This window comes from Ciconia boyciana, chromosome 13, assembly GCF_034638445.1.
Source record: "Ciconia boyciana chromosome 13, ASM3463844v1, whole genome shotgun sequence".
NCBI classification, from domain to species: Eukaryota; Metazoa; Chordata; class Aves; order Ciconiiformes; family Ciconiidae; genus Ciconia; species Ciconia boyciana.
The window spans coordinates 18,372,638-18,398,263 of NC_132946.1; the positions used below are offsets into that span (position 1 = coordinate 18,372,638).

At 45.0% G+C, this 25,626-nt stretch overlaps 2 protein-coding genes across 2 annotated transcripts in view; both read left to right on the forward strand.

The window, feature by feature from the left end:
* The window catches only part of LOC140659174 (syntaxin-binding protein 4-like), a 46,601-nt gene extending 45,883 nt beyond the window's left edge, over nt 1-718 (forward strand). Inside the window, exon 22 of the mRNA XM_072878475.1 lies at nt 613-718. Coding sequence (XP_072734576.1) covers nt 613-718 — 106 coding nt within the window. The remainder of the gene's footprint in view (nt 1-612) is intronic.
* A 6,499-nt stretch (nt 719-7,217) lies between these two features.
* SEC14L5 (SEC14 like lipid binding 5) overlaps nt 7,218-25,626 on the forward strand; it is a 47,669-nt gene continuing 29,260 nt past the window's right edge. Inside the window, exons 1-2 of the mRNA XM_072878054.1 lie at nt 7,218-7,276; nt 12,786-12,861. Of these exons, the coding sequence (XP_072734155.1) occupies nt 12,799-12,861 (63 nt within the window). The 5' untranslated portion in view covers nt 7,218-7,276; nt 12,786-12,798. The remainder of the gene's footprint in view (nt 7,277-12,785; nt 12,862-25,626) is intronic.

Here is a 25,626-nt window from a genome sequence, read left to right on the forward strand (position 1 = left end):
AGAGACTTCCTGTCCTGCACAGTGAAGCATGGTGTGAATTCCTGGATCTCTCTTTTGTTTTTTAAAATGTTCTTTTTCCTTCAGGCCAGATGGGAATTTATGGTTCTATGGCTTGTCTAGCTGTCATTTTTATAGACCACTGACTTCCAAGTAAGGGAAAAAGCATCACTGAATGTGTTAATCTTTCATGTTGTGGTATCAAGATGCTGTGAAGTCCCAGCTAAGGAGAGCAGGACAACATGGCTTTGTTTGGACCTTCAGTATCTTAAGAATTTCCCTAAAACCTCTTAAATGGCTTATGTTTGACAGAGCCATGTCCTAAAGATATCTGCTGAAAGGACACTTTGAGACCTAAATGTCTGCTACCACTGTCTTAGCTGATCACCGTAACTCAGCCTGAGTATCTGCCAGCACAGTTTTTTCATTAGGTACGAAGTAGACATTTGCAAACCATGATTTCAAAGTTATGAAAAGCATTTTCAGACAAAACAGATGGTTGCTACAATCCAATAGCTATGCAAGATCCATGGGATCCTCTTTTCTTTCCTAAATAATCAGTGTTGTCTTCGTGTCCTTCTCCCGAACTACGTAAAACATATTTCTCATTTTCAGCCATCTTCATCAGAAGACTACGTGGCCCCCTCCTGCAAGCCAGACCAAGAGCGATCAACCACAGCCACCAAGTCTAACCAATGAACTGCCTAAGAAGCCTACATAAATCTCCCATGGCTTGCTCGTGCTCCAAACTGTGACTGTCCATAACACAGCTGCTGCTGTGCTGGGAGATGGGAAGGACACACCACAGGTGCTTCAGCTTCCAGGCAAACCAGACCGAGAAACAAGCTTTCTAACAGGAGACTAATTCTTCCTAACCACCCAAGACTTTTTCAGCAACCTCCCCTGCGCGTCTACCTCTGAGTTATCATACAAGGCTATTTGCTTACGGTTTTGCAGCTTTATAGGAAAAGTATTCTCAAGGGGCTACAAGGGCCTGGATTTCACTGGCAGCCTTCTAGAGCTTGTATCCTGGGTAGTAAGAGGAGCATGAACTTACCCAAGGGACCCAGGGATCTCCAACAGATTCCTTTTGGTATTTCATATGAAAAACCAAAGCATATTTAGTGACTGTAATCAAAGCAGCTTAATCTGTAGCATCCTAGCTGTCTTGGGATAGGTGCTTCTCTTTTTATTCTTTTTGTATAGCTTATCCCAGCTGCAATGCTTGAAATGGAAAGCACCATCTCTGCTAGTTGGAGAAAGGGTGCAGAGATAGCCAGCCACATGCTACCTGTGACGATGTACTGCTGGACACCAAGCACTCCCTGGAACGCAAGACAGGACATAGTGAACATATTTCAATAAAGGCCCGCAGTGTCCCTTGGAAACTAGATACACATGATGCAAGATTGTATGTGGTTAGCAACGAACGGGGTAGAGATCTGAGATGAACACAAGGTCTGGAAAATAAAATGGAATCACTGCTCACAAGGTGTTTGCTTTCTGGGTTATGACTGCAGTTGCTGTGTTCAGCATCTCTTGAGACAAATACCCTGCCTGGGTCCATTTTTTCCTCGTCCTTATTTTGGCAGCTGGTAGCAAGATGCATTGAGAAGTTGCAGGAAAATGGGGTGCATTATGACTTTTACATAGAATTGTTATGATTACTTCAAATCTCCTTTGTGGGGGTTCAGAGCATGTGGATCCTTTATAGCCTAAAAATAAAGGCTTAGGAAAAATCACTAGTATCTAGTATCTAGTGTATTCACTAGTATCTAGTGTACTCGAAGATATCACTACACTGCTAAAACAGTAACTGTGTGGTGGATCTTCACAGTCACATAAATAACCATCTGAAATTTTGGTTAAACTTAATTTCATAGCTCAGGGTAAATTAAATCTTTTGAACGCATGCCTCAGAATATAAATTAAAGGACTTCTTTTAAAAGGAAACATAATTCTTTGGACCATTCACAAGGAATATTCCCAGGAAGGAGCTAGTTTCAAAAAATATTCATCTTGGGATACCCTATGGTTAATAGCTTGTTCCCCAGCGCCCTCTGTTTTGACGGAATGATAGTAAATACTGGTGTTACTTGTGGGTTTAGCCCTATGGCTTTATTCTCATGTTGTGTGTTATGTAGTCAGGGCAAAGCTGCAAGAAGACAGGTAAGGGGTGCACAAAGCAAAATCCAGTCTCACCAGTTTGGTCTACCCTGTCTCTGGAAAACATCTCCAGTTCCCCTGGGGTTAGCATGGCAGATGCCAATCTGCTCCTAGCAGCGTGTCTTCAAAAGTATTTGGCCAGAGGTTGCATCCTAGGGAGATGTCTCCAGCCGCTGCTCACCACACTTGCCAGAGAACAGTACAAACAAGATTTTGGGAAGTAGCAGGTCTTCAGCTGTACTGTGTCATTACACACACCCAATGGCACCTGAGAAACCTAGTAGAAAAGGGATAAGTTATGGGGAAAACAGAACTATTTAGGCCAAACTTTAATCTTCTGGAAGTCAACAGGAGTTTTGCTACCAACTCCGAGAATCATGGAATTTTCTCCAAATACAAGTATTGAACTCTACTGCCCTGAGTGCTGGAAGGGCACAGCCCAGTCCTGTCCCAGCAGGGGTCAGTTACGTGGTCTGAAAGAGAATATACTTGATGCTGCTTCCATAGTCAAGTGATTTGTATTTTAATGTCCCAAGAAAGAAGATTTTGTATAAAAGTATCACAGCGGGTGAGGGCTTGGATGAGACAAGCCTGACAAAGCACATTGTGCAGTTGATGCTAACACATGGCAAAGCGTGGAAACAGTGCGATGCTGACCCGGGGCCGCTGTGCTCTGTGTATCCTGAGCTGTCTGCTAGCAAAAGAGCTGTGAAGATATTAACCTTTTAAAAAGCGCAGACAGTTCTGTGCTCTCAGCTTACTGGCAACCTCTTTGGAAAAGAAATCCTCCAGGTTCCTATCAGCCACTGGAGATCTCTGCATCGAGCAAGATCAAGCATTGTGTGCTCTCCAAAGCAGTCATATTTAACTTAACTGGTTTCCATTATTTTCTTTGACTTTATCACGTTCCTTTCGCCTTTGCTTCAAGCACAGAAAACTTTCCATTCTCTGTTAATAGTGTTGTTACTAACTGCTACCTTTTCAGAGCAATGTTGAAAGCGAAGATATGACGAGAGTTGTGCTCCTGGAGGTGACGTTGATTTCGGTGACCCAGAATAACAAACCTGTGTCATGTTTTACTCCCAGGCAAGCGGAATTCGGCAGAACTCGGCAAGTTATGGGGTGACGACTCCTCACAGACCAAGAGGCAAAAAGGGAAATGCAAAAAGGAACAAACAGCACAAAAAGAGAAGTCACAGAATATGTCATTTAAACAGGATGCATTTTATTTACGCAGGGCCTGTCTAGCACTCTTGCAGAAAGCTGAATTCTATCATAATTTGCAGTATTATAGCTTGCTTGTAAGGTTGTGGAGATGTGCTGCTGTCGCAACGTGTTGTACCTGTCTAAGAGGGTCCCAGTACAACCAAACAGAAATGAGGAGGAGTATTTCTCATAAAAATGAGTCCTGCATGGTATCAGATCTTCCCGAGTGGATGGAAAATGGCAAGTATTTTATGAGCCACTGGGGAAAATGCAGTCTCCATAAATGGACATAATAGACCATGTTCAACATGTTGTATGTGTATAAACTCATAAAGATGCATTTAAAGAGCATCAGCGTGGTCAGCTGTTGACTTGGAAGCTTTGGGGGTTAAATATCACTGATGCAATGGTTTTATTTTGTATTTTTCTTATGCAAAGCAGAAAATCAGTTCTTAACTGTTGGTGGGTCAGCGGTTGGGAGACCTCTTTCCATAACGAAATAAAACCAAAAAAGATATGACTATCTAACTATTTGAACAGCTGCAGAAAAAGGGAAGGTTGGGCAGGTAGCCACCTAGGCATTATCTTGAAAGGTGAATGTAGCAGAGAGCCATTAGCACACTGTTTATCTGCAGTCTGATGGGTAACGTAACTGAATCTGCCGTAAATGTGCTGGAGTAGAGCTCATTAGATCTCCAGTTTCATCTCTGCCAGTGATCTCTGCCATCTCACTGTGTGACCTTGGGCAGCACATTTCATCTCAGTTTTGCACCAGAAAAAATGGGACTGACAGTATCAGCTTCTGAGTGGCATCGGGAAGGCAAAGCCCTAGGGACCCATAGGATATGGGGCGCAACCTTCTGGCACAAAAGGATGTGACACCATTGCGAATGGTGTGGCATGATGTACTGCTGATCTGCGTTTTCTGTGAAAAAAGCCTCAATATTTTAACTTTTTCTGGCTTTCAAAACAACAGACACAACTTTTGCTTAGCTTTTGTGAAACAGAGCTAGGTTAAGTGCTAAAAGGTTTCTCTACAGAGATGTAGAGGTAGCAGAGGTGAAAGCTAGCCCTGAACACTGCTGTGGAGTAGACTGGCATGTCTGTTCCCAGCGCTGGAGGCTGCAGAGCCTCCGCTTTCTCCCAGCTCCACTCAGTGACATGGGCTGGACTGAAGCCCAGTTCTAGAGAGAGGAAATACACTTCGATGCCGCTTTAAATATGGCTCTAAAAAGCAGGTGAACTTTGCTGCTGAATTTTTAAAGAGACTCTTTAATGTTTAAACAATGCTGATTTTCTAAGGGTTGTTGAACACGTGTGAGAGAGGGCTGGAAAGCACCTTAGTGTGATGATGCAGAAAGGGCTGGGCTGGCTGTGTGATGCTGCCTTTCCACTACACCGTGATCTTTCTCCTGCACAGGGCTGAGTCTACCCCAGCACCTCCAAGACAGACCATAGGATTTTCTGGCCTCGCTGACTACAGCGTTGCCACAAACCTCCTTTGCAGCTTCTTCAGAGGTCAGCTGCTTTTGTAATAAGGTAAATAAGAATAACAGTACCATGAACAATCCCTACAAGTTTTTTTCTGCACATGATGCACCAGCTCACTTGAATTTGTTGGGTTTTTCAAATTTATGCCCATAGATGAGGCAGGAAAGTTGAGAGGAAGAGAGAGTTTGCAGTGAAAAGCCCTTGCTAATGGGGGAAGTGGAAGCTGAATGGTATCTCCAGACCAGACGTCCTTCCTGGCAGACGTTCTCCTTTCTAACTGCAGAGACTGGCAGGAGTTCCTGGGCTGGGCTGCTATGGGGTGAGAACTTCTTTCTGAGCAGCTCCCACGAGACACACTGAGAGCCGAATGCCAGCCCTTGAGGCAAGCACCCAGCCCTTGTAGGTGGAAGGCTAACAAGAGACTTCACGGCCCTTGGGAATGCCACGGGAGAGTTGGCTCTGTGTCAGGGGAAAAGGTAGCCTACTGACACTGGAAAATGCCAAGGTGACCTTTTGGCAGCAGGAGAAAATGTATGTTGGAAAACAGGAATTATACTCAGGGCTGCGCAGCAGAGAAAAGGATGGGATGTTACACGCCAAAATCTTGACCAGCTTTTATGACTAGAACAAAAGGAAAACTACTGCAATTAGGTCACGAAGTAGTAATAGGCTGCTGTGGTGAAAAGAGGGTGGAAACAGTATTTTATTTTTTTCTTCTGTTTCCTCTGAGGAAATTTAACAGTGATCGAGGAATGGGAGAAAAATACCATGTCTCTGAAAAAGAGGTTGCATTCTGAATGTGAAAAGACAGCATTTATTTATAAAGTGAACGTAGATGTTGCAGGCCTTGGATAACTTTGTGGCTTTTGATGCCCGGCTGTTCTGCAAAGGCCTCTGGGAAAAGCTGCCTGCTCTGACTCTGCAGGCTGGAGCCTTGAGTGCTTTGACATCTGATGGCTCTGTGGGTTCGTTGTTTACAGAGCAGCGTCAGGCTGGTCTCCTCGGTTTGAGATAGCAGACCATTTCAGGAAATACTGCTGATCAGAAATAGGACCGCATCTTCCTGAAATGCCTGCCCAGATAAGGGGATGCTCTACAGCTAGAAGTGATAAGGAGACGGGAAAAGAAAAAGTAGTGCAATGTTTTTCAGTAACATCACGCAAAGTGGCAGCTGGTTCCTAGGGAGATCTTAAAAGGAGGCTTTGAAGGTGCAAAACATTCCCAGGCTGGTCTCCCACATCCCTCTCCTCCACCACTTCTTGGTGCCACATGCTCCTCCCGCCCCAGGACCATGCACCTGCTCAGCAGCTGTCTCTTCCACCCTGAACTGGCTGCAGCGTGGGCGTCTTTTCCTCCAGTAGAGCTGTGTCCTCAGGAAAAAACCTCACCAGATGGTGACAACTATCTGCTACAGCCTCGTGGTTTGATGAACAGGGTCCACTCTTGCCATGTGCTCCAAAGCACAGGGCAAGTGCAATTTCCCCAAGGTTCATGAAACAACATACAGATTTTTCAAAGACGGTGGGAGAAAAAAAGGCTGAGAGGTGAGAATGCACCCCAGCGTCCTCCTCAACACCACTTAGCCGGATGATCGCCTAACTTGTCGGGAGAATTCAGTTCTGGGAACGTTTGCTCGAAGTGTGAGTTTGTAGCTGCATAGTAAGTCACATAATAAATGAAACCTCCATACAATGCAATGATCGAGTTTAAGGAGTGAGGTGAGTAGGCATCTCAGTTCATGAAGGCCTGATCCGCCCTGTGACGAGCGGGGTGAGGTCTTGTTTGGGAGCTGTGGCTCTGCCTCCTCCAGCCCAGACCCTGAGCGGGTTCCTCCTCCTCAAGGGCAGGTGCCAGTCTGGGAAGCTCAGCCTGCAGGCCGGGATGAGCTCATCTTCACACACACTCCCTCTCTTAAGGCAGGTAACAGTCGTAACTTAAACCCCTCTCAGCTTGTGAGTTACCCTGGTTCGGCCTGCTGTGCTGCGCCCGCGGGAGCAGCCTCACGGACTGGGAGCGGGAAATCCTGTGGTAAAGCCTGTGGTAACATCCCCGCGGCGGCCTCGCCGCGCTCCTGCCCAGGCCGTGCCAGCCCAGGCCCGCCGCGCCCCGCGGGGCCCGGCCCGCTTTGCCGCGGCCACGGGGGCCCGGGCCGGGCCGCGCCTCAGCCCCGCGCGGCGACATGGCGGTGGGCGGCGCACGTGCGCGGGGGCGGGGCCGCGGCCCCGTCCCCCCCCGCAGCACAATGGACAGCGCTCTGCGGCGCCGCGCGGGGCGGGGCGGGGCGGGGCGGGGCCGGCGCTGGGGCGGGGCCGGCGCGCGCGGCGGTTGAAGCGGCGCGTGGAGCCGGCGGCGCGGCGCAGCGCAGCCGGGGTCGGGGCGCTCGGTATGGGCCCGGCCGGGCTCCGCCGTGCCCGCGGTGAGGAGACGCGGGGCGAGGCGGGCAGGAGGGAGGCGGCCGCGCTGGGCCCCCCTTCTCCGGGGGTCCCTCGGGGCGGCCGTAGGAGGGAGGGAGGGAGGGGGCGCGAGGCTTTTCCCGGCGCGGGGGGCTGAGGGGCGGCCGCCGTGCCTCGCTGTGTGCCCGCGCCCTTCGCACGGGGGTGGCGGGACCGGTGAGTGGGTGCGTGGGGGTGCCGGGAGCCGCTATCCGTGCAGCTAGGGGAAGCTGAGAGGGAAATTTTAGTCCTAATCCTGCGGGGATTAGGGAGGGAGCGGGTGAAAACTCGAGTGGCGGTGAGCGGCAGGCTCAAGCTGGCAGGCTGGCTGAGGATCGCTTCAGGTTTACTTAAAAAAAAAAAAAACAAAACCAAACGGTTTTAAAGTTTGCGGATTTCTGTCCCGCTTAGAGGAAGTTGGATAAACGCTGGATCTCCTCTCGCTGAAGGCTAGCGGGGGCTCGCTTCAGAGCGGGCTCACCCGCAGCGAGTGGGACCCCAGCTCCTTTTGTGTGCGAGCATCAGCCTTGCTGCTGGCCTCGCTCCGGGGAGCGTGGCACTCTGGCGGCTGAGCTCTCTGGGTCTCAAAGTTTAAAAAAAAACCACAAAACAAACCCAACCAAAAAACTGGCTCTGAAGTATTTGTAAACTCAAAGGCTGACCCTGGTAAATTGCTCCTAAATGTATTGATGTATTTGGGTCAGCTTCTGTATAAAACCCCACTGGCTTTAGGGCAGGGTTAAACCGAGCACGTGCTGTTCTCTGGGTCTCTTGGCTTAACTCCTCCAAGTAGTAAAATCGGCTTGTGGGCAGCGAGAAGGGGGCTGTGCTGGCGGCACCGCTTGTCTGATTGGGCTAATGTGCAGAGCATACCTGTGTTCAGAGAAAATATGACTGCGAACTTCACTCAGGGCACGCTGAAACAGTTTTGTGCTGGTGCTTTGTTGCGCTGTCAAGGGACCTGGTGACCGGACCTACTCTTGTTCTACACGTTAAGCTGAAGCATGTCTTCATTCTTAAATTGAACTTGAGTATTGAACTATTGACTGTAGTGTTGATGGATAAAATGGCATAGTATGACTTCCTATGGAGTAGCCGGGTGAGGAATGAGGAGCTTTCCTTCAAGAAAGCTTATCTACTGCTGCAGACTGGCAAATATCAGGGATTTAGTATGTGGCTGTGCGTAAAAGGTCAGTGGTGGTTCTTTGGTGAGAAAGTTACGTTATGAGATGAAGGTGTGGAAGTATTAGGCATGAAGCTTATTTTGATACATACATGGAAGAAACTGCTAGCTTTACAAGGTTTTGAGAGCAGAATGCTGTATGCTTTTCCTTTTCTTCTTCCCCTCTCAGCCAAAGAGACTGTTCCTTATTGTGTTGTAAAGAATGTGTGAATGTTGTTTGTGTTGCTTGCCTTTGATTATAATCCGCAACAGGCCTCCAGGCATCTCTGCAAGGTGTACAGAGTGGTGGCCAGGCTCCACAGCAGTGTGCTGGCTTGCAGCCCTCTGTGCTGCTTCACCCCTGCACTACAGGTGTTTCTCGGGGGGGTAAGATGAAGTCCTGCCTGAGAAGATGTCTAAAATATAGTAAAGGCTTATGCTGGCACCGTTCTACTTTGAGGCTTCCTTATACCAAGCTACAAAAGACTTGTTCTCAAGTTCTTATGTGAAAGAGCTGTAATAAATATCCTACAGCTTGGTACCATATTATGTGTGTAAAGCATCAGCTACTGTGTCAACATCTACCTAAGTGAAAGGCATTTCAGGCAGAGGAAATGTCACACACCTTTCTCTCCACCTTACTCTAGAAGGGGGGAGGAAGGACTACAGCCCTGCGGAGTCCCCCTTTTTCTAACTGGAAACATCAACTTAGCTGGGCGCCGCAGCTGGCTTTCACATGCTGTAATAGTATTTGAGGAAGTCTGGAATTCTGCTATTTTCAGCAGTTCTTTGTCAAAAACAAAAAAAATTGCTCAGTTGTTCTCCCACCTGTGGTGGCTTCTTTTCAGCTGGAAGAGAAGTTAATAAAGTCACTTGCTGCTGAATTTCAGCATCCAACAGGCAGCTCTAATGTGGAAAGAGCTGAATGAGTTCATACTAGCCTGGATGAGAAACAGGGGTTGGGGGCTTTGATTCGGGGCTTTATGTATATTTAATATATAAACTCAATGTCTGATTTCCAACCATCTGGCTGTATTCTGTCAAGTAAGCCTCTCCTACAATAGTAGAATAAAAGTTAAGCATATGGAAAATCCCTCAGGTACATAGTGGATGATTCTAAATAAAATGGAAACATATAGTTAATATCACTGCCTCTCTTCCCTTTGCTGTGTGTGTAGTGATGTGTAATCCTCATGGGAGCCCTCACAGTGTTCAAGCTCGGCTAATATGTAGCAGTAGCTTTGCATGCTGTCTGTACACCACTGCTTGTTAAGAATTCGTCATTTCTCTGAAATGCTACTGAAGTTACAGTAGGGAAACACATGTGCCATCAGGGGTTCATATCCTTCCATGCCCTCCTTCCCCTGGTACAGTGCCAGCTGGTGTATCTCAAGCTTATAATTAACTCTCTGCCTTCTAGGGTTTGGTTCGTCTGTGAATTGCTGTATGGGTTGTAGCAAAAGGGGGTACACAGGCCAGCTGGACTCTGCAGGGAGCTGCAGGCTGTCGAGTCTCCGTGCTGTTGGCACTGCTGTCAGTGTGTCATGGGATGCTTTGTGAAATGTGGTAGTTTCTGCTGTTTTCTGTGTTCAGGTGTGCGATAACTGAAACACTTAATATCTAATTGGGATGGTTAATGTGATTATTAGCTAGATATGTTGCTTCAATGCATTGACAGTTCCAGCCTTGCTGAATTTTTACAAACTGCATGGGGCTTGGCCAGCTGAAATTGTGCTCTTCCCTGGTGTTACCCAATGAATGGCTACAGGTCTGCCTCTAGCTGTGGATTGGGGTTTCTAAGTGATCAAGCTGCAGTTTAGTGAGTCACTGCTCTTCAGCTGAGCTGTGTTTCCTAATAAGTTTCCTAATATGTTTCCTTTTAGCCAGATGCAGATATGAAGTAGAGCAGGTAGCCTGGGCCATTGTAGAGGCTGAAGTGGTATGATGGATGTTTAAGGAGCAGATGTATTCTGTAGTTGTGTAGTTTCTTTCTGGTTTTCTTTACAAGGTGATTGAACATATCTGTTTATAATTTGAGTGGAATACATGAGATGACTTTAAAAACATGTCTGTCATTTTGGTTCTAAAGCCCTATGAGGATGCATGTCTCTAGCTAATATGGCCCAGCTGCCCAGTGGTAACACCTGAAAATCTTACATCATTATCAGTGCTAATCATCCATCTGTATCTATGTGCACTGAGTAGCTACCTTTCACTGCCTTTTCTGATTATTTTTTTTTTCAGGAGTTATAGCTGGAGTCCCTCTTGCTTTGAGAAGCAGAATGACTGTCTCACAGCTCTGTTTTGAGGAGAGGGCATAGAAAGTCTGCCACTGTACTTTCCCCAAGGTATGAAAGGTTTCTAGGGCAGGTGTGAGTTTGTCCTGTTTTCAGCTGGGTTAAACCACAACAGAGTTATCAGCTGTCTTTCTTCCACAGCTTCCTGTGGGTATAATAGTCACAGGCTCTTTTTCTCAAACTTCCCTCAACTAGACAAGTACGGGGCAGTAAACCTGTGGCAATTGGGTATTGCAGCTGCTAGGGAGCAACAGTTCTGTCCAAGCAGCATGGTTAAGGTTGTTGAACTACAGCTTGTGCCATCCCGTTGTTCCATTGCTGGTGACTTCGTTTCTGGGCTGTGGGTGATTCTAGACTGAGTGATCTGTCCTGAGACTTCCTCCTGTAGAGGTCCCTGACCCCCTCCTACAGAGGTGCAGGAATTCCTGATTTAGCAGGCGAGGTCAGAACGGGGAGCAAGAACACAGCTAAATACATTTGACGAGGCTTCTCTTGCTATATTTGCACTTACTCGGAAGGTTCCCGCACAGCCTAGGTATCGTGCTTACATAATCATCTTACAGCGTTGCGTTACAAGGTGCCCCGTGCCTCTTGGCTCGGGTATCTGATATGTGATAGCGGCCCAGGCTTCCTGGGTGTTTGCTTGCCCCTGCTCCACTCACTTCTGTTTGAGTTGGATGCTCTGCTGATGCATTCTCTCTGCATTTACTTGTTCTGTGTGGACTGGCTTTTAGTACCCGTAAGACTCCTAGAGACCCAGCAAGTCCTGAACGTTGCTCCTTGGGTAATGTGATCCTCTGCAGAGTAACTGTCCGATTGTGAGACTCTTCTACAAACATTCCCTGTTCTCAGGTACTCAAACTTTTTGAAGTCTTTTTCCCCTCTCCCTTGCTTAGGGTTTACTGTGTAATGGTATTTTGCAGTAGTCTTTCTGAGGAAGAATCTATTGCCATTTGCCTTTTAATTCATGTTTCACCTCCATTTTTGGGCTTAAAATGTCAGGGATAAGTTGTCTTAATGCTCTGACTGTTGAGTTCAGTGCTACGCTGCGTCATGTTGCCGAGGGCTGTGTCTGCTCAGCAGTGGAATTTGAGTGGGGTGGAATCAGCACAGTGTCTCAAACCAGCCGTCCGGTCTTTTGTGTTTCTGATGTTTGTAGATGGTATTAATGGGAGCAATACAAAGGAACCTAAAGGAACTGCAGAAAGCAGCCTAATAACCTTTTTTTTAATGGTTTATGTACTTCCTTGAGATGGTGGTTATTGATGCATATTTGAGGGTTAAAACCCCAGCATGAGAGTCTGAGGGAGGAATCCTGATGAGAACAGTGAGAGGTGGCTAGGAGAAATGAAATGCTGAGAACTGAATTGTTTCCATTGCATGCAGTTATTTCCTTATTTCAGCTGGAAGCAGTAGGCATCCAGTCAGTGGGATGTGATTGCTAGCTTAGCGCCAGGCATGTTCTTTAAGCATGCTGTTTCCTTTTCCTTTCTTTTAGTGGGTTAAAACAGCTGAATGCTACTTTGTGCACAAAAGCATTTAAAACACCAAGATATGGGAAGATGTGGAAGCTTTCAACAAGGGGGATTTTGCATAATGATTACAAATGTAATGCAGAAAAGGGGGATGGGGGGAAGAATCGCCATTTAAGCTTTGCAAGGCTCCTAAGACAGGCTCCTTCTCCAGTGTACAGTTGATTCTGGCTTTACATCTCTTTTTTGTGCTTTAATTATCGTGAGTTTTGTTGGAGCTCTAAGCTGAGTTTACTGCAGTAGTGTTGGGAAGCAGCAAAGGACGCTACCGCGTGCTGGACACAGCACTGGACTGGGACTGCAGAGACCTGCCTTTTGTTCTGTCTCTGCTACTGACTTGCTAAGCGATGCTGGGCAAGGTATTCTACCTAATATGTCTCCTCCTCTCTATTTGTGAGAAAGAGTTAAGGCTTCTAGTAAGGTCTGTTTGTGGAAACTGCTAGAATGTATTGTGGTGTTTGGTGTAAGTGATCTAAAATTTTCCGATTTCTTTCTATTACAGGTGCGTAGTAAAAATGGTGCAGAAATACCAGTCCCCAGTTCGAGTCTACAAATATCCTTTTGAGCTCGTCATGGCAGTGAGTAATACTCAGCACTTTTACTTCTCCAGCTGCTAAGGGCTGCAACCTCAGGCCAGTGGGAGGTGGGGAACTGCAGTTTTGGCTAGCATGTCTTTGTACATTGCAGGAACAGAGGTTTAGCTCTCATTATCTTTTTGTCCTTTCTTCAGTTTTCCATGAAAAATAAGAATCAACACCTCAGTATTTTAAGAGAGGCAGTTTAGTCATTAGAGGGGAAAAAAACCAACAAAATCCAACCTTCTGTATTTACTCTTTCACAAGGAAGGAAAAAATTGTGACATTCAGGTAGGCAGGGTCAGTTTGTGACCAGACACCATCTTTGCCTTATCACTAAATGCTATTTAATTTAGAATCTTTCTAGATCTGATCCCAATCAGTATTGTAGGATGTATGTATCTAGAACTTGATTCTAAATCATACTCAGCTTCTTGATTTGGTTAAAAGCTAGAAGTCTTTGGAAAAATTCTTCCATGTTGTTCTTCCCTGTTCAACCTGTGATTGAAATGTTCGGAGATCTCTTGCCGAATTTTGTGATTTCCACAAGGGGTTGAGGGCTGTAATTGAAGTTCATTTGCTGGTGATGCAGAAAGCTAATGTGACCATGGCAGCTTCCTTAAGTAGAATTTAAAGACATTTGTGATATTCTGGACTTTGTCACTGGTCTTCAAGTTGTGAGTCCAATATACTTCCAAAAGGTTTGCTGTTTGCATTTCAAGGGCAGCACTGAGCATTTGGGCATTTATCTGAGATGCTTGCTTATAGACTCTTGGAAGGCTTTGTTTTGTAATCTGTTGGGCATTTCAGTCTACTCTAGGAATCCCTGAGACTTAGTATTTGCCGCTTTTAGTCTGCTGCTTTCTTTATTGTCTCTCTTACCTGCTGAACAAGGACACCAGTTTCCTTGGTCTATTAGGGATCAAGAATGAAGATGGAAAGCTATAGCCATTTCAGGTAGCTGAAATCATTCCCATGAATGAAATGGAGAGCCTGATGTAACACATTGCATTCCTCTTGACAATATTGCCTCTTCTGGATTCCTGGGAAATAAGTGCCATAAGATTTGATTTATCCAAAACAGTCTCCAGTCTTCTATTTCCATCGATAAAACTGGGGGAGAGATGGGAATAATGGACCCCAAAGGTAGCAGCAGTTCCTCAACTGAGAGCAGATGTCATTCACTTTGGTGGTCTCTAATTATCAAAATAAACGCTTTCTTTTTGACGGTTGGGCTCCCCCATGCCAATTCCTGCCCCCCCCCCCCCTTTTTCTAGTCTTATCCAAGTTTGCTGTGTCTGTTAAGAGCTAAGCCAGTAACATGCTGTAGAAGTGCCCCAACCAGTCTGGAGCAGATGTTTGTGGTAGTGAAACTTTTCTGGCCATGTTCTTTGCTCTCTCAGTGCACCCTGCCTTAGAATAACACACCAGTACTTGTTATGAAGGTACTGGTAGTCTTTGCTCTATGCACACCTCTCCCCATTCCTGTTGTCTGTATTAGCAGGATAAACCTAACACGAGATGCCCGCCAGATTGGCTGCTAATATAGGAGGGCTGCCGCTAGACAAATCCTTTGTAAGCTTGTTAGCAGAATACCTAAAGGCCAGGGTTTTATGGGTTTATTTTTCAAGTGGTTTAGTTTTATTTGCTTTCAGTTTTTCACCATGACAGAACTTATAATTCCCTGGGATTTCAGGGCTATGATTATAAATGTCATCCTTTAGATGTTCAGCAAGCTCAAATTCCTATTACTTTAGCAAAGTTATTAGTCCTCTTTCTTATGAAGATCAACTTTCTTGTCCAGGGTCACCCAAAGGACTGTGTAGTGGAGTAGGGAGCTGAATATAGACCCCTTAGTCCCACTCTAATGTCCTGTGAAAATCGTATGTTCACAGCAGGATCTGCTTTATTATGAAGACTGGCATTATAAAGTGGTGTTTCAATCTAGTGGCAGTCTGTGCAGGCTTTGTTATTGCATTTGATATGTTCAGATGGAGTCTTCCATTTGTGTGGAGGCAGTGCAGATTTCACAGAGCTGTCAGGTGCTAGCTGTCAGTTGCTGGAAGTTTTGCAGGGAGAGTGGGAGTACAGTGAAGCTGTTTTGCTCCTCAGCACGTGGCATTGCTGTTAATCTGCTTCAACATAAATCTGACAGCAGCTTCCTCAGCACTGGGAACCTGATATTCAGCTGCTTTCATCTTTTCCCCTCAAATGCTTTGTGTGAACATTTGGAGTGCCGAGGTCTCATACTGTGGTTAATGGTAGGAAAGCAGAGGTCATGTGGGTGACCTCAAGACACCTCCTTATTTTATGGGTCTCTGTGCACCCTTCAGCCTGGTCCACTTGTGCTTGATTCTTCATCTGTAAAATGGGGAGCGTCATACCTCCTGTGGTTTGCTCAGGCTATGTCATGAGGTAAGTAGCGTTCATTAGGAAAAGTTTTTTTTTTTTCCCCCAGAACCTTGGGTGTTTGGACCCCACTATAGAAAACAGTATGTGTGCTTCGTTCAGATATGAGGGTCTGAGAAATAGGGTTGTCATAGCCAAATGAGGCAACCAATTCATTGCTTCCTGGCCTTGTTCAAACACATAGTGTTTCCCATGCCTTTTGTGAGCTCTGCCATCAGGAGCACAATTTATCTTCCTTGGACTTGTACAGAGTGCATGCATGTGCAGCTCATCCCCTAGACAGCACGGGGATCTGCTTGACAGATGAGCCGGTGCTTTTATTGTTAATACCTTTGTTATTGTGTGTCTCTGGATAATTGTCTATGGATTTACACTCTCTTGCTTACTAATACTTCTGCAGCTTGTGTTCTGGCATTTGTAGGCAGTAGATTTGATGGATCTTCCAAGTCCTTGGAAGGAGGACCACATTCCCCTTCTTGCTCTCTTTGGCAGTCCTGTGTATCTTAAAGTAAAAAGGAATTGGCTTACCAAGTCTCTTCTGGACATTCAGGAGTTTTGGAATTTTTTTTTCTTGCTAGAAGAGTCCTCCCTTTTAAAAAGATTTTTAAACAAAGGATGATCTTTCCACATCTGTCCAAATTCACAGTAGTTATTTTCACCTGCTTTGTTCCTAATCTGCACTTGCATTAAAGGATCACAAATGTTATGCTCTTCAAAATATAACCAGTGCCCGACATCTTTATCTCTTATACTTGAAAAGGACCTTGACGTTTGTTATGCTTTGCTATCTTGTCGTGTTTTTCCTTTCCATTTTATCCCTCTCGTTTTGTTTCTCCTTTTAAATGGAGCTGTTCCCTCAAATGGGTTGTCTGTGCCTCTCGAGCCCGATCTCGTCTTCTCTTCAATTAGATCAGCAGGTCTGAGATTGTGTCTCCTCCATTTTGTTTTACAGCTAAGAAAATCCCCAAGTGTAAACTTTTTGTTTTCTTTGTGTAGTAGCTGTAGCTTTAAAGCTAAAAGTTTTTTACTAAACTGTTAGAGGAAAAAATCCAGAGAGAGAGCTATTTCTGCCACATAGGTCGTGAGTGACAGCTTACTCTGGATGATGTAAATTGTTGTGAGCCCTCTCTGTGTGGAGATGAGAATGTGATTTGGGTGGGCAAGTCCAAAATGCTTAATTATACAGGAAACAGAGCTAAGAGAGAGACAGCATTTTTAATACTGTTTGTTGCCAACGAATTACTAGGTTAGATGAGATAGTTTTAGCTTTGAAAGTAGTGGGGAGTTTTCCCATTAATTTTAGTAGTGCACTCAGCCCTTCACACTTGGATTTGACACCTGCCATTTTTGCTTACTTTATAGTATACACTAATTTTGCTTAGGATGTTTCCTAATGCTACAGAACTGAAATACCCCCCCAGGGACTCTTACATGGTCTTCTGTACTTGATGTATAGTTTGAGTTGCTGCAATAGTGGTGTAAATGAGAAACTTCATGACGACACTTCTGTCAATTATTTGGTCCTCTTGCCACCTTTACAATGCACTTCGTGTTCAGCTCTTATTGCTACTAATAGCAATTTATGGTTTCTGCTGCAAGCAAGGGGTCTTTCTGCAGAGCCTGGTGCCAAGGGAATGGTAAAGGATGCGGATCCTGAAAAGGGGAATGTTCTGCTTACAGGTTTTACACCTTGAACCAAATCAAACCTTTATCCCTTTACTATCTGAGATTCTTTTCTATGAAATTAAAGCTCTGCTGAACACAACACTAGTAGGTTAAAGGCTGGGTTTAGTTAAAAGCTAAAAAGCTTTTATGTATATGGGAAAATATGTGTATATATATGTAACTTGACATTTAAGCTTACTGCATACAGGATATCAGCTTTATGTTTGCAGCCTTTGAGTGGTTTACTGCTGTTATCTAAAAATATGTCATGGTTTTGAAAAGACAGCACAAAGATCAGGCATTTGGAAGTTTGCAGTAGCATCAGCGCTCATTGTGCATACCAGTTGTATTCTGTGCTTAAGACCAAACTGCTCTTGAGCCCCACATGTGCACAATGTGAGTCAGTGCTTCTTTCTGCTTGACCTCATTTCTTGGTGCTGCCCACGGCATGTGTTGACACATATATGAGCAGCTGGGAGCCCAGTCTCTTGAAAATGCACTCATGGACAGCAGTGGTCTATGTTTCTCACTGCACTGGTTGAGTGGTACTCTTCAGTCTAGCGTGCTTCTGCTACATGCAATGTTAGTTTGGGATGGGGGGCAGTTGTTCTTTAGGTGCATGTGTGGAATACAGGCATTTCTTACTGTGAGCATCAGTCGGTGTCTCTAATAGATCTGTTAGGTGGCAGCTCGTGATTTCCCTGCCTCTGTCTGCAAGTGAGAACTTGGTCATCTGAGGTCCTGGCCTGCCACCTGTATTTCCAGGCAGCTCTGTGACTCTCTTTTCTAGTTTTAGTGGCAATTCAGTGTTCTTTGCGTTTAGTTGATCTGGAGTACTTTATTTTTCAGGTAAGATAAAGTAGGAAATTAATAGTGTATACTTCTGTTTCTTCTTAGTATGGTTTGAGTGCCAGGGGTGCTAACAAGCTCGGTGGCAAATTTAGTTCAGGCTACAAACATTGCAGGTTTATTTAGTGTCAGAAATTACTTCACATGGAGTAAGCAGCAGCAGGTATTCCTTCTCCATTGTCTTTACTCTCTCATCCTGTAACACCGGGTCATAGCCCATCAAAAGAAAACATCCGTGGTCCCTGTGTGAGATGTCTTTCTCACGTGCCTGACCCTGCTGAAGCAGTCTTGATGATGGTCACTGGATTTGTCATGGGTCCTCATTCTTGCTCCTGAATAATCCACCAGCAGATCAGCCTTGACTACGCTGGCTATTTGCACACTGGCAAAGCTGCTTTGCAGCCACTGAAGTTTTGCTCATTTACAGCAGTTGAGGATCTGGCCCACAGTTACATGCAAGAGTCAAACATCCAGTACGACTAAAATCAAAATGCATTGCTTATTTCACAATCATCCCAACATTCTTTTGTGCCAGCAGTGTTGGGAGGCTTGTACCCGCAGTCTAATTGAAAGCAGCTCCTTGCTATTTTAGCTGTCGGGTTTAGCTGCAGGAGAAGAAACTCTGAATACTGAAGTTCAGGTCCTGACAGCTAGAATTGCTTTCCATGCACCTTTTCAAAATTATTTTTATTTGTGCCCTTTTCAGCATCAACATGAATTGTGTTTAAAGATGTTAGATCTTTAAGTAGCTTTATTTAATGACTTCTTCCTGTTGCATTTAGCACATTGAGTATATAAAAAGACTGCTTAAATCCTCATATATCATGCATGCTCTCCTCTCTAATGCTGTGGTGTCTTAAAGGATTTAATATTTCACTGACTGATGTGGTGATGCTTTTGCAACAGAACCTCTGAGCCCTCTTTTGCTGGGTAGGCACCACAGTGTGGCCCAAACAGCTTGCAGTACACATTGGTAACAGATAAAATGTGGTGTGTGTGCGGTAAGAGATAAAATGGTGTGTGAAAGCACCATTTGGGACATTTGGTCTAGCAGGCTGATGTCTAGCAAGGATCACATTAGTTCTATGGGTTTGTTTAGAGTGACAAGTTCAATGTGTGTGTTCGCAGCCCATCCAGGTCTCAGAAAGGCTGTTGCTGCCTTGCTACGTAAGATGTGCAGATTGGCTGTCTAGGTCAACTACAGTGCAATATCTTACAGTGCCTACAGCATAGATGCAACACAGAATACATTTTTGGGGGTTCCTGTATACTTAATTGTAATTACAGACTGGAATATCCCCATCTGGATCTCCAAGTTATTGTCGTCATTCTAGTATCACCACAGGCTGGTTTTAAATAAAGAAAAGTAGAATCTTAACTAAAATATTCGATGCTGGTTCATAGCCTCTGCTTTCAAGTGTGAACTCTGGAACCAGAAGAGCACTTCCTGCAGGGAGAGCAGAGCCGTTTCTGGCAGTTGGAATCCTTCTGAAGCAGCAGTGATGGTGCAGCTGATCAGAGGGCTGTGCAGAGTAGCCAAAGAGATTGGAGTGGAGCTCTAAGTGCAGCGTCTGCAGAGTGGCAGAGAAGAGGTTCCTGCAGTGGCCTGCTACCCACTGTGTCTTTGGATAGCTGCAGATGACACGGGGTAGAGCTTTGCAGTGTGTAGCCTGTATGCCCAGTGCTCGAAAGCTCCTTTGGAGCTGCTGTGATGTAGATAATGACATAGTTTTCAGATACTGTCTGAAACGGCATTTCTGGTTGGCAGTACCCTGGAGACTGAGAGAGAATCAATGTGCAAGGGGGAAAATGTTTTAAAATAGTTATTCTTTGGTGTTCAATCCATGTCACATATGACATGAAATGTCCCAATAGTAATCTGAGCAGTGTTTAAGAAATGGATGCTCCCCTGCAAAACACAATCTGCTCTCTCTGGCAGGATTGCTAGGTCTATAGAACTTGCCTCCTGAGTGCAGACAAATCGTCTTCGGATGTGGATGGTCTATGTGCAGCCAGGGTCTGTGCCAGGTATTTTAAAGAAGGCAGCTTCCCTTGTCTCTTCTTTTTGCCATGTTTTGGAGGTAAGTTTGTAGTGACTGTCAGAAGCTACTGGGTTAACACTTCATGCACTTACAGAGGATCTAGTGTTGACTCAAGACATGATGCTTCAGTGTGACTTGATGGTCTGAAACCATACTGTCAAGACACACTATAAATATCCCATCATCTTACTGCTGAGAAGCATTTGGCAGCAGAAGTCTGAAAGTAATGATCTCTGTGTCAGCTGGGATGATTCTTCACAGCTGTATTCATGTGTACAGTCCCTGTGCCCTGTCACCACCTCCTCCTGGTATTAAGCAGGTTGAGAGTGAGCAATAGTCAGGCTGAGCAAAGCGCTGACACTTCTCTTGAGATTATGGTGTGGGATGTTTCCCCTCAAGCAAGTAGAAAATGTTTGGTGAGTGCCATTTACCACAGCTGCTGGAAGCGGATGGAAGAACTGGTTATTCATTCAGAGTTCTGGAGAACTGCTGGCAACATATGCACATCTGGCCTGCTTAGTGTGTCTTGTGGGGATCATACAAGTCTCTTTGATAGCTTTGTATTGCCACTGCTAAGGCTCCATTTGCTGGGCAAGAATGGTTTAAGAGCGGATGGTGCTAGCACCATGTGTGGATTGGAGAAAAGATTTACAGTAATTCAAAGAGTCTGTACAGGATAGTCCCTGTTTTCTTTAGTCACCTTTGCCAGCTGCAACGTGGAGCCTTATTTCCTTGAAGGATGAGTCATGTCTCAAGCTTAATCCGATCAGTGCAGTCTAGTGCTGGAATGGATGAGCTCTAAAGTAAGCTATAGTTCAATGGCACTGCAGCATAGCACAAGGAGATGCAACATAGCTGGAGGTATCGCCATTATCTTGTATTCAGTAGTGACTAAAAGACCTCTCTTCTACTGAATTTGTAGGTGCGGAAGACAAATAATAAGCTCTTGAGCAGGGACTAAAAGAGGTGAGAGAACTTAGAACCATCATCAATTGTTACATCTCAACTAGCACGGATTTTTTTAAACTGCTAAGCACGGTGACCTGCCCAAGTTTGACCCTGAATTATGGCCAATTTGTATAAATTCTCACAGCAGCTTCTGGCAATGACAGATTGTCCTTCCAACTAGGCATTACTTTGTAAGCCAGCCTTTTTGATTTTGGGGTGATTCACTGAGCAGTAAGTGTGTGATGTGACCTTTCATTGCTGAGTTTTGCTCTTTAAGGTGATAGTCACCTGAGATGTCTGCTTCCTTGCCTCCCTATTTCGGTGTATCTCTCTCTTTCCACAATGGGCTATGGCAAATGTGTCCAACCAGCTAGCAATGGTTCCTAGATAAGGCGTTGCTTCCGTAGCTATTGGTAAAGGCCAATGCGTTGTGCTGTTTGTGACTTGAACTGCTCCACCACCAGGTTTCTTCTCTCTGGTAAGCAGAGGAGAATGTTATAGCAGAATAGCTTGAATGGGGTATTGTTTCTTCTCAGACAGGAGGTCAGGCACGTTGTAGTTTCCTGAGTTAGCTTTGTGCAGCTGCAGTGCATGTCCTGGTTTTAGTAGGTTTGCTGTGTCACTCAGTTGTGCCTGTATTGTAATAGACAGCTGCTGCTCCCTGAATTGTTTCTTTCACCAAAATCTGAAGAAATGAGGCAAATTATTGGCTGTAGTCCAGGGAGAGATAACACTGGGTCAATGTTTGCAGCCTGGATACTGTGGTCTAGTGGACTTCTCAGTGGCAAATCTCTTCCTTCTTTCCAGCAACAGTGTTTTTTCTCAAGCCCCAAAGACTTTTTCTGCTACTCTGCAGGTGCTCTGCACCTCCTTAAAATGAAGTTCCCTTCTCCCTGACTTCAGTGCACTTCTGCACCCCAAATATCCATTTGATCCCTCTCTGCTCCCAATTGTTCCACGTGTATTTTATTTTGCACTACTCCAGCTAGCGAGATGCAGGTATCTGTTCTAGTGATTACAAAGCAAATGGATTATTGTGTCTGGTGAATGTGTATGCAGACCCTGTGGTTCCATTCAGCAGTTAAGATGAAGTAGTAGGAGGGACTGCAAGATGAAATGATTACTTTTTCCTAGAAGGCCATAATCTAAAAAGATCTGAATCTGGAGACATATTTATGTATCATTACAGCTGCTCAAAAGCTAGTCCAAATGCATCCATTTCCTACTTAAAAGTGATGAGGGGTCTTACCTTGCTTCTCATCATCCCTTTGAAAAGAGATGATGATCTGGACACCTTTAGCTCAAAACTTGATATCGTATCTCCTCCTCGTTTCCCTTTCGTCTGAACATAGACATACATTTTCTTCCTTTATCCTGGCAAAATGCACATGGCTGTAACGTGACCTTGAGGGATCTTGCTAACTAATACAGATTTAAACTCTGTGTTTTATCATGAAAGTTTGCAGTGTTTTAGCTCTTAGCACAAGGATGAAGTCTTATCTTTGTAACATATTCACATAATATTGACTGTAACAGTTTCTGTCTACATGACGTGAATAACAGTTTAGTTCCTTCATGTGTTCTACACAATATAATTTTCCCCAATAGCTGAGCTTTTACACTCTTGAAAATCCCTCTCAAGTTCATCTTGGCATCCTACAGGAGTCAGTCCACAGTTTTTCCATTCCTGTGCTCTTGCTCAAATCTGAAACAGCAGATCTCCATGATGCCGTCACTAAGGAAGTCCTACCAGTATTAAAAAAACCCAAACAAACAAACCACAACCAACCAAACCCTAAAGACATGATGGCTGTGCAGCCACTTCAGAGCATCACTTACCAAGTAGAAGATGAATGTTCTCCTGCCAACCGCTGTTCCAAAATAGCTCTGTATGTTTCTGCATGGTTTCATGGACAGCAGGACTTAGCATGCAAGCTCTGTATATTTACTTTGCTAAAGGATCTGCATGCTGATAGGGAGAATGCAAACCAGTTTGTCCATTTACTGTGTATTAGTGAGAAGCTTGAAGAATCACCTCTCTTAGCTGACTGCTGTGGGGAGGAAGCCAGGACTGCTGCCCTGGGAGTAGGTTTGCAGCCCCAAGACTGAGAGGGTAACATTCCCTCTAGGATATTAAGGTATGAAACTAGATCATCTAACAAAAGCTGCCTCTTGTTGGAGCACATTGGAACTGCTCAGGACCCAGCAGACACTGGGCGGGAAGAAACTGCCAGGAGCCTCTGCGTGCAGGAGAGTTTGGGTTTTGAGGTGTTTTGTTTCATGCAGTAATTCAGTGCTTGGATGTCCCTGTTGTTTTGGATTCCTAGGGCCTCTGTTGTGTAATTGATTTCAAGGTCACTTGCTAGAAAAGGATGTTGAAACCTGCCGAGGACAAACAGGAGTAGCTGTTAGAAAAGATCCTGCCCTCTGGCCGTGTTCTCTGGATGGTGTAGGCAACAGCAGTGATACAGCTATTGTCAGTCTAGAGGAGATTAAAATGGCGGGGGGAGCAGGAACGCACTTGCGCTGTCAGTGTGCAACACCTCCGTACTAGGAAGGTGAAGGACTCTGAGAGGACCTCTGCTCTGGAGGGGAAGGGGTTAAGCAGGTGAAATAGAGGGCTTGTAGAGGACGGTAGTAGTTTCCCCTTCGCTCTGTGGTTGTGAGGCTTTAGAAAGTCATTTTTTGGTTTTGACACTTGTATTCTTGTATAACTTCTTGTTTGGCATCTGGCTGACCTTCAGGGCAATCTCTTCTCACGGATGCATTTCTTTGTACTGGTTATTGTGTATTTGACCAACAATTTAGGATGCTTAAGTGTGGCTTCCCTGCATTGTCCTCAAAGACTCTCTTCTGGCGAGGTATTTTCATCTGTCGCGGTGTTGGTCCCATAAACTGGCCAGCATAGGTAAAACCACTCAGACACCATCTCCCAGGAGACTGCAGGGCAAAACCCTGATCAAAGCACTCTTTACTGATTTCAGTCAGCCATATCACTGTTGATTAATCGTCGCTCGGTGTGATGAATCATTTGTCAGCTCCTGTGGCACTGAGGGGTCTTGGACTGGGATGCAGAGGTCACGGTGTAAGCGGTCTGAAATAGCCTTGTCGGTGCTACCGCTAATCTGGGTTAATGCGGAAAGGCCGGCGAGCCCCCCTCTCCAGCACCCCGTGGCTGCTTGGCCACACGTGTTGCCGCAGCACATTTGCTGAGGCGCTTTGGGATAGCGGGGCAGGCCGTGCCAGTGGCACGTCCACGCAAACACACGCACTTCAGCCTTGCACAAATTTCCCTCATCTTCCCTTCAGTGTGAAAGGAAGATCTGACACTACTGAAACCTTGAGTATCTGTTATGACTTTCCTACATGGTATAAATTTTTTTTAGCCAGAAATTGTTTCACTTGTATATTTTATTCAGTTATCTTCTACTTTTTTGAATTTTTAAATTCCAACAGGCTTTTATCTGTATCTAAATGATTTATTTTTTTTTACACTTTAGATGCACCCAAAAACAATTGGTTATATTTCCAAGCAAAATATCTCAAACAGATCCCAAATCCCTGTCTTCACCCAGCTCTCTTGTGAAATTTAATGTGTAATTTCAGTCTGAGGGAGATAACTGCAAAGATTTAAATGACATTTGTATGTTGGTCACATTATGGATACAGTCCACTACAAAAAAACCAACATTGCACTGTTTTTTGCAGCAATTCTTTTGCAAGAAATCTGGGGAAAAAGGAGCTTGATTTAGGGAAGGACACTGGTGGGCCTGAACCACTAGCTCTTGTGAAATGGTTGTTTTGGGTACAAAGAGCATGTTAATCTGAACCTTTTAAGAAAATAACTAATGTAAACTGGGTTGTTGAGATAGTTTGCTTCATAAATCGGGTGTATGCAGTCCTCTGGCTTGCCTATACAGCTGCTGCTGCTGTGCAACTGCTTGGGGATTTTATTCAGTCCGATCTGGTGTGAAGTCAATACTAGAGACTGATCACGCTAGAAAAGGAGCCCAAGCCGGGAATGGCGTGGCACGTTGGCTTGCTTGGGCTGGAGGATTTGCAGGAGGCGTGCGAAGTGTTAGCTGGTTCTGCCTGCCCATGTTAATAATCCCAGTGGGGTTTAGAAGAAGAGAGGGAGCGGCTTCATGGAGCCATTTGTTTTGTATATATATTTGATACTGTTCAAGACTTCGGTCATCAAGGTGGTTGTCTTAAAGCAATATTGTGGGTATGCACTTAAGAGAAAGTAGTGGCACAATACTGCTGTTATTCCTTCTGGGGAAGGAGGGGCAGAGAAGGAGACACAAACTGTAGTTCCTATATACTAGTCAGTGCAGAGTTACTGCAGCAAGGAGATGAAAGCAAATGCAGGCAGATTAGCAGCCAAAGTATTAAAACAAGCTCATGTTAAGTACTCTGTGGCTTTCATTTGACTGGGATATTGTTGTTCACCTTGCACTCTGCAGAATCATAAAGGAGGAGAAAATAACAACTAGTTCTGGCAATGGCTTGAAAAATGTAAAATCTTTGTCTTTTATTTCCTCGGTTTCTCTGTTTGGAGCAAAAAGGTACTGTTGTGTATAGGTACTGATTTTGATAAGAGGATGCTGGGTGCAGAAGATGGATTGCTCTCCTGACAGCTGAGTCTCTTCAGTGATGAAAGATCAGGCATGTTAACGGTACAACTTTACTGCGACTGCAGCGTGATGCTTCAGCTGTCCTTCATATGATCTCAGGCATCTTCAGCTGCTGTATTTTTAGAGTTGTTCTGCAAAGAAGATTAGCAAAGGACTTAGAATCCCTTTCACACATTGATATTTTCTCAAATATGGAAATGTTCCACCTATTTAGGTGA